The sequence below is a fragment of the Labrus bergylta genome, chromosome 5 (genome assembly GCF_963930695.1).
Source record: "Labrus bergylta chromosome 5, fLabBer1.1, whole genome shotgun sequence".
NCBI classification, from domain to species: Eukaryota; Metazoa; Chordata; class Actinopteri; order Labriformes; family Labridae; genus Labrus; species Labrus bergylta.
In genome coordinates, this window is record NC_089199.1 from 18,610,776 (window position 1) to 18,623,917 (window position 13,142).

Consider the following 13,142-nt stretch of genomic DNA (forward strand, 5'->3'; position numbering starts at 1 on the left):
TGAAAGACATGTTTTTGATTCTCTTGCTGAAAGTTTAATAAGAACATCTGCTCTACTATTATAAATTGCAATTCAAAATATACATGGCAAACAATTAATCAGTTTAGCATACAGACAGCAAGCATTAAAGCAAGGTTAATCGTGTTGGAATTTATTTTATTTTATTTATTTGTTTATTTTGACAGGGACAGTGTACAGCCAATAAGCCGTACCAGAGTTAGCTATAAGCTAATTTACATCTGTATTCCCTGGGCAGGAGAGAGAGACAACGTCTCTGTGAAGAAACAAAACATACACTAACATCTTCACAACAGTACACAACCACTGCACAATAACCTTACATTAGTCCACAGGGAAATTCACACATGATATGAAAATAATAATAGGCTAACAGCACTATTGTGTGATTGTTTTTTTGTTTGTTTGTTTTTTCAATAAAAAAAAAACCTGCTGACTTTCAGCACTTAACTGCCTACAGTTGTCATGCCTGGTTCCATCCAAACAATCTGTATGAATCTGAACCAGCACCTCTAGATTTAACTCACAAGCTTCTTTTAATTCATTTGTGTTAAAATGACAATTTGTGGTTTAATCAATGGTAGAGTGCCAGCTTATCTCTTGTCAAATTGGAGCACTGGCATACTGGATTCTGTTATTTTCTGCCAACCTAGATACAAAGTAAGACATAGCTGTCTTTCCCTCTTCCAAGTCTTTATAACATGCAAACCACCGGCTGGCACCAGCCCTGAAATCGATGGACACACATGAAAGCAATTTAAATGTTGTCATCCCACTCCAGACAACAAAGCAAAGAGCTGTGCCCCAAATACATGTAAAAATGTAAAACTGCTTTTTATAGGTTAATATCAATGCACTGTATGTGACAATATGCTGTGTACTCCCTTGATCCAACTCTATATTGAGCCTGTAGGATGTTTACCCTATGTTATTTACCCCTAATAAATGCAATGTATGTGACATGTTTGTCATGATAAACTAGTTCAGTTATCGCTACATACATGCTGCAGCACAGAAAGAAAACACCTGTCATATCGTAGAAAATATGGCAAAAACAAAATTAGCATTGTCTGCGTAAATATTGGGGAATGTTGGGCGTAGGTCAGTCTGCGAGGTAGGTGAGGTTTGTTGGGGGGGGCACAAGGCCAAGGCTGTGAGACCTCCACTCTACACCACACCCATCGGGTGAGGGCCTTTCTTGCCGTTCTTCTCCTCTCCTCTCCTCCCCTCTCCTCCCCTGTCAGGGCTTGTTTTCCAGGGGCCCCACTTCCTTACAGGATGTTTGGTGTGGGTCACTGGATGCTGGCTTCCTGTGTATTGGGAGGGGACTGACAGCAAAGTGAAGGCCAGACACCCTGTAGAATGCAGGGAGGAGGTGGTGGTGCTACACAAACACATAATGTGAAATGGAGAAGCCCACTCTATTGTTCCATGGTGCAGCCTGTGCTGTCTCATGCTATGAATTATGCCACAGCTACATATCCGCAGGAGCTCTTTTTATGATTCTGGCTGATACTGTTTAATACAAATAGAATATAACGTCCAGATTTCATTTTATTTATCTTTATTTGCTCTATTCCATTGTTCCGCCCGTCCTTCCAAACAGGATTACATATGAGCAATTGCTGGAAAAACAAGGCATGCTGTTTGATATTTGTGGGCTATTAGAGTTCTATGGCCATTTGCTCCCTCGAAGTCGAAGGCTTCAGTGGGTCAGGTGTTATTTATGGGCTTTTAAGGAAGGAGAATCTAGACAACAGTGAAGATGAAAGCCATCATTCACCTCAGTGACAGAGAGAAGCTGCAACTGTGTCACAAGCCTGGGCTCGGAGAAGACAGAGAAGTGGGATGAGTGGGGCTAAGAAGGAAGATGGAGATACAGAGAGCTGCTAGACAGAAGTTAATGTGAGAAAGAGAGAGGGGTTATTGAAGGAGAAGAATGCCCCTGTTTAAAGAGTGGGAGAATTTAAGTCGAAAAATGGTGTAACTCATCTGGAAAAGTCGTTTGTGAAATCTCTTGCCTTGGAACTTTGCTCCATTTCTCTGGCAGGAATCTCTCAGTTAATGAGCAGCGCAGGGTGGAGCAGACGGACTGTAGTGGCTTTAACCCAGAGGTCGCCAGGCTTGGCTATCATGCACTGTTTTGTCTGCAGCAAGCCAGCCAGCCTGTTAGCTTGTTACTGTGACTTTTTGTTTTGTTGTTATTGTTGTGGTGAAGGTAGCGGTTCCACCCAGTCGTGGTTTCTCAGTGCAGTCTGTGAAGTTCTGGGAGTGTGAGGGGAGGCCTGGAGTCCAGAGCAGGGTGGAGAATTCCTGGATGCTGCCTTTACGGCCCCAGCGGATGTTTAGAGCACACATTAGGTGTGACTGATGATGTCATCTCTTTTGTCTGGGAAAATATGAAATACCTCTTGCAACACAATGGACTCTTAGTTTGTTCACAGGACCACAACGCTTTTTGGTTAGACAAGCAAATAAACACTTTTAATGCCTTCTTTTTGTTGTGTGTGCATACATGGGGTTTTTTTTATTTGTTGAGGGTCTGAAAAGACGTGTGAAAGCTGTAAAGGGAAATAGAATATAAGTAGTTTGCTTCAGGAAGTTGCTTTCAAGAAAGACAGAACAAGCTAAGAGGTATTTTCTGTACATTTACTTTTCCGTCTTAAGAAAACACCACCACCTTGTGGTCATTGGGGGAATATTTATTCTGAAGAGCAAGGAATCGAGTTTTAATTGTATTGACTTGGTATTCTTATTTATCTACTGTTTTATACTTTTAAGAATGTAAACTTATATATGTTATCCATCCCTTTTCTTTTTCACAACAGATGAACGATATAATGCTTTACACATACCCTCAGCAGGATGGCAAATACAGACTAAAGAACACACTGTCTCTCTCTGGGATGAAGGTACACTACCGTTTCACTTTTCTTACAGTCTCGGAGTAACAATCTCAATGTAACTCTATATTCTTTTTTTTGCTGATCTGTTCTGTTATGTTACCCCTCACACAGGTGAGCAAACCTCTCCTGGACAATGTGCTGAACTGTCTTAGGATTGAAGTGCTTGACATCACTATAACACTCTCTGCCAGGTGAGTGTGTGGATTTAACAAGAAACCACTTCCCTTGTCAGTCTCCTCTTGACTCCAGACCATCATTCTTAACTCATCCAGGTGTAACACGTGTGATTCTTCACTGTTTCTTTCTTCAGCTCTGTTGGCGAGAGGGAGGACTGGTTCCACACATTGAGTCGAGCCATAGCGGACCACGCTGCAGGACTCTGTACGTTTGGTGGACCCTGCAGTGAGGTAAGAATAGTGAAGGTGACACCTTTTGCTTTATGTCTCCTGTGTAGGTTCTGCCGCGTCTACCTTCCCACATGCTAATATATTGTGACATACAGTAAGCATACATATTCTTAACCATCATTCCTGTCTCGTCTATTATCCTCTTTGTGTCCATAGGCCCGTGAGAAGTTGTGGATGGCCCTGGGTGAGGCTGCTCCTGTGCTGGTGCCAGTTTCCCATGTAATGATGTGCATGAACTGTACCTCTGACTTCAGCCTCACACTGAGACGACACCACTGCAACGCCTGTGGCAAGGTCACAAATACAGAACTGCAAAAATACTTTTTGGCTTGTTTGTGATCAGTCTTTTTAACTCTAACTTAATGCTGGAGGCATTTTTTAAGGAAGATTAATAGTGGGGGTTTTTTTTATCCTTCAGTGATAAAATAAAGTTTTAGTTGTTTTTGGCAAATGGTCATCTCTACTCTTAGGTCAGATGTGAAGTAGCATGCGTTCAAAGATAACACACAGCATGATGAGGCTGTCTGTTTGGGGTTTTTCATTCTTCTCTGTATTCTTATTCTCTCTCTGAGCAGGTGGTGTGCCGTGCTTGTTCCAGGAACAGATACCCACTAAAGTACCTCAAGGACAGAGTTGCCAAAGTGTGTGACCACTGCTATGCTGAGCTCAGGAAAAGAGGTGAACCTGAGCTTTCTGGTGGAGGGTTGTAGTGGAAATAGAAATATCCTTGTGTGTTTTTTCCTCTTTATTTGTTACTTCCTATATGTATGCGTAGGAGGAAGCGTGTCGGGGGCCTGCGGTAACTCCAGTCCTCGAACTCAACGGGCCAGCCGTCCACTCTCTGCCGTCTTCCAGAGCCTGCAGCCTCCAAGTTTGTGGAAAAGCAGGAAGAGCATCTCCCCTCTTAACCAGGTGGATTACATTTTGAATCGATTCTACCACGTTTTAATCCCAAACATGTGAGAAACCTGCGGTCCAGGCCCAATACTGAGTTACACATGTGATACACCTACTCTATTTTCACTTTTCATTGAATTTATGGTCAGCACAATGAGGGTGTTGACCCAAGTTTATCGTCTTGTCTGAACAAAAACCTGCTGACCATCAGCAAATAGTTGCCAACAATAGTACTATAAGCAGGTGTTGGATCAGGATGTGGCTGTCAGAGGTCAGCCCAGCACATAGGCCTATGACGGGCCAAGACTGTATGGGTCTCAAGCCTAAGATAATACTGCACTCATCACTGTTTGAAAAGAAAGCAGAAGACTTACATCAACTGATTGGAACAATATTGATTATACAGCAGCCCAAATCCTCCTTCTACAGTATCAGAATGAGTCCTGAGAACAAGCTTTTCTACGTATGTGTTCTGACCCAAAGTGTTTATCCTTGAGAAGGTAATGAGTCCCTTTTTTTCCTCATTTAACACCTACAAAAACAATATTTGAACTCTTTTGAGGGATCCTCCTTGAAAGAGATCACTGTGGATACAGAATACACATAGATAATGAGGTGACTAAACCATCTTTTTGGTAAACCAGGGTTTAGCACAAAACTATCCAGAAATGTAACAATCCTCATAAAAAAACCTGCCTAATGGTTCATAGGCATAATGTATCGGGCGTCACAGTGTGCATCATCGTTGGCTTTCCAATGAAGGGAAGGTAACATAAAGCTGTTCCCTGACCGGGAATCGAACCCGGGCCGCGGCGGTGAGAGCGCCGAATCCTAACCACTAGACCACCAGGGACCTGTACATGCTTCACTCACACTTGTTGAGTGGAATGTGTGGCATGTGTGACATGATCTGATCAGCTGTTCAGTCTGTCAGTGTGTAGTGAAAACAGCTACCAGTAGAGGTCACTGTCTATCTGTCATTGGGAGTTTCAACAGGAAAGTAATGCAGTCCAGTTCTAACTGTTGCTGTGTTTCTGCTGTGTCCTGCTTTTCAACAGTTATCGCTGGCCGTGGAGGGCTCCACCATGAGTGGCAGCCTGCAGCGCCGGAAAAAGAGCAAGAGGAAGTGGAAGCGGCTGTGGTTCCTCCTCAAAGACAAGGTGCTCTACACCTTCACAGCCCGTGAGGTGAGGGGGCACAGAGTCTCCCACACCAGCCCCAAAACACTCAAACACTCTCATGATCAATCAGTCACAGAGGCATTCCCTCTGACCCTTTGTCTGACCCCCTTCATCTGAATTATTGTCGTACAGAACTGTTTAACACTCACATTTTTACTGTTCAGCCTTTTCTCCTGTTCATAACACCTCATGTGACTATCAAAGGGATTCTCTGTGCTCTCTCTCTGTTTGCTTATTAGACATTTGCACTTGAGTGTTGCACCACTTTCTTTGTCTTGAAACATCCATTTTCTTGTTATTTGCATACTGCTGCAGACAGCACTGGTGTTTGAGGTTTGTATGTCGTGTTTGATGGCTCCCCTCTGGTTTCTTCAGGATAAAGTGGCTTCAGAGAGTCTACCACTACAGGGCTTTACAGTCAAGCTGACTGAGAGGCCAGAGGGAGAGGAAAGCAGCAACATTTTCCATCTGTACCACAAGAAGACCCTGTACTACACATTCAGAGCAGACGATCAACACACTGCACGCAGGTGAGCCCTGGCACTGTTAAGCTATGCTGATGAATAGCTTCTACTTAGAGTTGGGACATGAGTGTCCTACTAAAAGTGTTCCCTGACCGGGAATCGAACCCGGGCCGCGGCGGTGAGAGCGCCGAATCCTAACCACTAGACCACCAGGGAGTGTATATTTGCTGTCTGCAAGTACAGTAGGAAGGGGGGCTCAGCTGCCCTGCATGTATAACATTATTGTGTTTAAAGGCTCTTTGTTAAATGGAAGCTGCTGCCCTAAGTGATAGAAAGACTGAGGGTGTTTACATGTGTTGTCTACATAGTCAAAACATTGAATGTTTCATTTTCCATTACTAAATCTGTTTCTAATCTTTTTATGAAACCCTTGCTGCAAAGCCCAACTCCTCACTGAAATGTTCCCGCTTCTCTTGTTTTAGATGGGTCAATGCCATGGAGGAGGCTACTGTCTTATAGCAGCTGTAACTAAACACGTCGCTGTCTGTGACTGTTAGAACACAACAAAGCTACCTGCTGCATCAGAACTCAAATCAATATGGATTCATCACGTCTTACCAGCTGGGGAATATTGTGACAATGTGTTTTATGTGACTATTTCATCACCAGGAGGGAATTAGACAAGGCTGCCACCCAGTGGTACGGAGTCAGAGGGACGCTACCGCGTCAAAAGGCAAACTAAAATCCTCTTATTGAATTCTGATCTATCAGACAAAAACTCTTCTAGTCCCATTGTGCTGATCCAAAATGAGTTAGCAAGAGCCTTATATGTTAAAGGCAGCTTGGATCATTCAAATGGTTCATTTATACAAGTTTTTGCTCCTTCTGTTCCGCATTTTTGCCAAGACCATCCCACAGAATGTGTCTGTCCAACTCAACTTCTTCTATTTCTTTGTATTTTGCTGACTTTTACCACTGGATTATTTAATCACTATTTCTTCCCCCTCTACAAACATCCTTTATATTTGTATGTGAGAAAGTGACCCAGCTGGTGTTCTTCGGTGGGTTTAATGTTATTATGAAAAAATATCAAAAAGAAACTATGCTATGGTAGTATTCACAGCTAAGGGAACATATTGGTCATTGTATTTTTTTTCTTAGAGATATTTGCCATTTGAAATATATATTGTGAATTATAAACTGCAGATATTACTGACTTGTATGACTCGTTTGTATAGAAAGTGTGTTACGCGATGTTCTGAGTAAGAGGTTATTTAGTTCACCGTGGTGTGTGTACATTTTATTACTTCTGGAGTTTCACACAGAGTTACTCTGGTCATGAACCTGTTGAATGACCCTCAGCATGACAACGATGCCGCAGTATTTCTTAATGGATGAAAAATTTTCAGAGACTTTTTAATTAAATCTGTAAGTTTTGAGAAATGTTTCATACAGTTCTGAAGTGCCAATTGATTTCTTCCAGTTGAATGCAGTGCAATTTTGCAATAGATGATGAATGTACCTGAGATGATGTTGAATATGTTTTTATGTTATCAAAGTACTGTACTACTGTCATGTCCTCTGAAGAGACCTTGACTACATTTTCTTTCCATTTAGTCTTTGATCCTTTGAATACTTCAGTTACAGTATAGCAGCATACGATCATTCAATAGTGCCCTTTTTATTATTGCCTTTTTTCATACTGTATATATACCCTGCTGGATAAAATACATGTTAAAACACTTACACTTAATAGAAACTGCTGAAAAAAGCAGTTTGAGCCTTATGAGCCGCTCATGTTTGCAGCAGTCAGAAAGACACTGGACCTTCTATATTATCTGACATCAAAAGTTTCTCTTCAATAACCTGAAGGTGTTATCTGCTCCATTCAGAATGCAGCTGTACATCATGTGATCTCTCAACCCGGCAAACTACATTATTTCTAAAGCATAGATGTGTTCAACATGTACTGTTCAGCTTTTCTACTCGTTTCTTACGTGCCGTACCTATATCGTTATCATGGATTGTACCCCTTGCATACAGTGCTTTGTAAATGTGTATGTATATAGAAACATATAAAAAATAAACTCCTTTAAAATCTTTACTAATGTGTTCTCACTCTGCTCTTACATGTTATAAAACATAAACTGGGAGGAAACATTAAAATGATTCCCATAATGGCTCCCCCGACATGATAAAAAAACTAACACAAATCCTGTATGATTACAACCATTGAAAATCATCACGTTCCTTTCTTTCTTTTAAGCATGTCAGAAATGATCAGATGTATGATACATTTGGGGATATCGTTTTTTTAGACAACATTGTCTTTTTTTATCAAGTGCTCACATTATTTTGTCTCAGTAGTCATTACTTACAGCTTAACATGGGGTGATCTGCACACCTTGGATTGTTCTATAATTGAGTACAGACAACTTTAATTTGTCTACACACCTGACAAGTCGCAGAGTGTATTGAAGGGTTGATGCCATACACTTTACTTGCTTGAAAAGATCTTGGAGTTGTGATTAATCTCTGAAAGTGGCGAATACTGGCATGATGCTTCATTCAGCACACACTGGATTGTTTTGCAATTATTTTGGTGGGGCAAACACAGTTTAGTTAATTACCTGTTTTATTTTCCAGCAGAGGGCAGTATTACACCATGCCAACCACATATTTAAACTTTATCACCATGCTGATGACTGAAAACATCAGAGTTCCTAATCCATAGTTCTGATTGTCAGTCACTTTTAAACATGACGTTGAGTATATTATGTTTGCAGAGTTCAAAGGTTATTTATATGATGCAATAGGATACGTTCAATTTCATTTAAAAAAAATAAATTTACATATGCAGGCCTTTCACTAAAAGAGCAGGTAGTTCTGTTTTATAACAAATTAAATAGATTGATAGAAACCTGAACTATTGATCTTTAACATACAAGGTACTTCTTCTACAGACACACACACACACATACACACACACACACACACACACACACACACACACACACACACACACACACACACACACACACACACACACACACACCTGAATATCAGCCAAGCAACACTGTAACAGCCTGAGCTTTTAGAAGCCTATCCTGCTTGGAATTTAATATCATTTCAAGGGATGATGATTTTATCCCTGAAATAAAGGGAAACCTTATTTTGCAGCTGTTTAATGTATTCGGCCACAATGGATCAGAACAGTACTGCTTCCATATTTTTACACAAGGGACACACTCTAATTTAAGGTTAATGTAAGGTGACGTAATTGTGTTATCATGAGAGATGACACATTATGACTGTTAATGTTGCTTTCATGCAGGTGTAATTTGAAAAGTAGATTTGAAATATACATTCAGGTCGACTACCGTCAGAGACCCTAATCAGGCCTTCCACCTCCCAGCTCCAGACAGACTGCAGGGTAATACAAGCCGTTGCAGATAAGTTAATTAGCCAGGCTACAGAATTCCACAGAGCCAAAACAAGTCGGCCACAGCCAGGAAAGTAGTTGCTAGCATGAATTTTTAAAGGCAAAAAAAGAGCGCAAAACATTAAGGCCCATTTCGTTTTCGACATTTGCAATATTAATGACGGCAAGTTAACAAGAGCAGTTCCGAAGTGGGTTCCCTATAAGGGAAAGAAAAAGGGGTGTCGCTTAATTTATCAGCCGATACAAGTCTGCTGTTAATTGGAAAAGTGGCATTTGAGTATCACATTAATAGTTTTCAAGGTTGTCAATACAGATAAAAAGGGAGGAAAGTACAATAGAGTGATCAGGACACTGTTACTTGATACAGAGGTTACATCCACCAGATCACCTCCCTTACAGGTGAGTAAATGTGAAATGACTGCATGTCAGTCAGTCAGAAAGTAGGCAGTACAGAAAATAGGAGGATTGGGGTTGCTCTAGATTCTTGATCCCATGAGTGTCAATGACCCAATACTAACTTGAAATAACAAAAGACAGAGAAGTGAGAAAGGGATTGAAGAAGGGAAAGTTGTTCATTCATTGCCCTCAAGAAGCTGAAAGTTACCTTGTTCCACTTCTTGTTGTTTCAAACTGGAAAACACATTCATAAGACCTTCCTGTTAGAAGCCAGGGAACAAGAGATGCTGAATGTGATAAGGTAACTGACTTGTAATATTCGATTGGGACTTCTAAAAATGGTCAAAGGACAGTTTCTTCTTCCACACACTTTGCAGTCCAATTCCAAGAGGCAAATAATGTGTCAGAAATTCAATACTGTCTTTTATAGAAATGCAAAGACACCAATCTTATGGAGTTGGGGGAAAAGTTAGCAATTATTCAAACAAGTAGCAAAATAAACGTGAGATTATATTCGAAAAACCGACCAACCAAACTGAGTTTTTTTTTATTTTGTTTGATGTTCAGACAGTGATACCTCCTGTAAACTGACATTTTAAAGGAGCCATCCATCACCGGCTGAGAAGTCAATGTTATACCAGAGTAAGCCATTGAGCAACTTTCCATCCACTCTCTAACACACAACCAAAGTTTGAAGGTTAAGATTTTCTGTGAGTAATAATATTCCACCTGGCAGGATTTATTAGTGAATTAATTACACAACAGATGATCAGTATGACAGACTATCATAAGCCACTGAGTACACAAACGGACACAGCATAATGAAAGCTATCATTAGGTGGGATATGTTCATAAACTGCAATGTGCAACGTGTCATTTTTAGGTTGTGATTGGAATTTGCAATTGTGTTTTGATGTTGACTGTGTCTATCTATTTTGCTAAAAAGCTAAAAATGTGCAGTAACAAAGTACATTTCTATAGAAGTAATAGAACTGTATTGTATGCTATACTGCAATGTAACATGTTGCATCATAATGTACTATAGAGTATCATATATCGTATTATCTCATATTTTATCTTCTCATTTAATTTTGCTTAAAGGTATTGTAAGGTATCCCTTTGCAGCATTTGGCATTTTATCAGAATGCACTGAATTGTTCTTGTCTTATCATATCTTATTGTATGGCATCATATTATTGGCCTATTGTATCACACAGCATCTTGTGTTTCCTACCTAAGTCCGGCTGACACTGCAGCAGCATTTTAAACCTAAGATAAAACAAACACTTGTAGATGTGCTTTTGGCATTCTTATCAGAGAAAAGTCTCTTTGGCAATGTATAAAAGAGGAAAGTAAGGCTAATCTGATTTTGGAGATAAGAATTTTGGCAACATGTTTCACCATCGCATTGGGCTAATGTATCTGTAAAAGTGTGACAAAGAAACTGGTATATCTCAAGGCCATTTGAATGAGGAACCTGCTGAACTACTCTTTGTCTACAAGCAAGCAGTTCTCAGCCTGCATGAAACAGGAACAAGGCATGTAAGAATGAAAAGATTATTGAGATAGGAGAAGAAAAAAAAGCTGAAGTGCATGACGAAAGGAAATGAGGACATCTAGAGAGAGACGGATTTAGTCTAATGTCTCTTGATGAAAGGACCATTTCTCTCCTTTTTTAGGAATTGTTTTTTCATAACCTCCCTCCTTTCCTCCCACCCTCCATCTGTTCCTCTCATTACTCACTCTGATGTTTGACCTGGCACTTGCTGGTATGGCAGAAATGGCCATGACAACAAGAACTGTCTGGGTCCCGGGCCTGCTTGGGTACAAGTCTAACTCACACAGAAAACAAGAAGTCAGTAGTTGCACAATCTCTTTGCTGTGTCATGCCATTCAACATGTATTCTTTAGACACAGGTTTATCGATTACAAGGTGACCTTACTCGAGCTGGAATTTTTTCCACTTTAGACAAAGATGCCACTTGCTTCAACTTTGAAGCTGCAGAGGTTTTTACTCCTCTGCAACATGGGCGTCGCAATTGGTGGAGAAAATGGGACTGACTGCCCAGGGCCCCAATGGAGAAAGGGGCCTTTAATGGGCTTGGAATAAATATCATAGTTTCTGTTTGGATTGCTTTCCCTCGAAGCTTTAACTGTTGGACTGAATAAATGAACATGATTCTAACTCGTACCTAAATAAAATTAAACACTTGTAAAAACATTGTGATATGCTTTAAAACAATTCCGATGCCAAATAGAAGCATATGTAATACACTGTTTGATTTGTTGTTGTTTTTTTATTTAAACTACAATAAAGTTTCTGAGGATGTAACACACAAGTCATGGTGATTTGAAGTATGTTACGATTCCAGAATCTTGAACTTTGTTACAATACTAGTAAAAATTAAACTATATTGATAGCCTGCCTGTTTTGATTCATTCCAACATATTTGTGCAATTGAGACAGTGTGTGCAGCTGTTTGCTTGCAATTTTTGATGGACTTGTTTTTCTCTTCTGCACCTCTTTTGACATTTTTTCCTGTTTTTTTTTTTAGAGCTTCAGTAATTTTGGATGATCATTTCTATAAAACTATGAAGTTGCTTATGAAATCGTAAAATCCCCTTGACATTTGTCTGATATGTCTTCCCTCCAAGAACTGTGATGGTAGAAAAATGTTTCTCGCTTGCTCAAGTTGACGAGAAAGTCTTGCTTCCTCAATCTGATATACAGTAGTTCCTGTTGAATGAGAGTGCTTGGCAGGGACAGAAGACAGGAAGGGCTCCCTCAAGGGTAAATCAACTGTATATCGGTTTGCAGGATATCAGTTGGCTAAGCCAGAAGCAGGTTCATTGGGGATGGGAGGGGCAGACAGAGTGACTGATCAAAAGTCGTGGAGAGTTTTATCAGCTTGGGTTTTATATACTGGTTAAGCATGAGGTCATCACAAATAATGGAAAAAGTCAAGTTATCACCCCCAGTAAAGTTTTTTTAGTGGTGTTTGTGTGAGTTATGGACACTGGCCTATAGGTTAAATCTCCATAATTAGGGTGTGAGTCACTCATTATACCAACAGTGATAACGTTCCTAAGAAAACAACTTAATTGTGATAAATGCCTGACTGCAAACTTGTGTTCGGCTTAATCAGTTTGCATAATGTTTATTTGTTTTGTTTTCTTTTGGAGGGGGGTTAATAAAATGCTTTGTCCTTGAGTTGTTGTTCCATGCTCCACACATTTTTGTGGTAAGGGTAGTTTGATGAGTAACTCCATAGTCTCACTCAGTATAATCTCAGTCAGTTTCAACCTTTGTCACCTTTGCTCTATGTCATTGGTATACCCTTTTCAGAGCTATTTTTACCTCTCCGTTCTCTCTTATAGTCATACAGTTTACATGGGTGGGGGCTGATGACTAAGCACCACGTGGATCCCTG

At 40.4% G+C, this 13,142-nt stretch overlaps 1 protein-coding gene and 2 non-coding genes across 4 annotated transcripts in view; 1 reads left to right on the top strand and 2 right to left on the bottom strand.

The window, feature by feature from the left end:
* The window catches only part of fgd5a (FYVE, RhoGEF and PH domain containing 5a), a 32,330-nt gene extending 24,353 nt beyond the window's left edge, over window positions 1–7,977 (top strand). The window contains exons 13-21 of one of the 2 annotated variants that reach the window (XM_020633127.3): window positions 2,847–2,930; window positions 3,036–3,115; window positions 3,235–3,331; window positions 3,488–3,625; window positions 3,907–4,009; window positions 4,107–4,243; window positions 5,287–5,415; window positions 5,785–5,939; window positions 6,356–7,977. In XM_020633127.3, the coding sequence (XP_020488783.2) occupies window positions 2,847–2,930; window positions 3,036–3,115; window positions 3,235–3,331; window positions 3,488–3,625; window positions 3,907–4,009; window positions 4,107–4,243; window positions 5,287–5,415; window positions 5,785–5,939; window positions 6,356–6,392 (960 nt within the window). In that variant the 3' untranslated portion in view covers window positions 6,393–7,977. The remainder of the gene's footprint in view (window positions 1–2,846; window positions 2,931–3,035; window positions 3,116–3,234; window positions 3,332–3,487; window positions 3,626–3,906; window positions 4,010–4,106; window positions 4,244–5,286; window positions 5,416–5,784; window positions 5,940–6,355) is intronic. The other variant, XM_020633128.3, reaches the window with a different exon arrangement.
* Window positions 5,010–5,081, bottom strand: trnae-cuc (transfer RNA glutamic acid (anticodon CUC)). Its single transcript has one exon. It is a non-coding gene; the product is annotated as a tRNA-Glu (tRNA).
* Window positions 6,018–6,089, bottom strand: trnae-cuc (transfer RNA glutamic acid (anticodon CUC)). Its single transcript has one exon. It is a non-coding gene; the product is annotated as a tRNA-Glu (tRNA).
* Window positions 7,978–13,142: the final 5,165 nt, after the last annotated feature.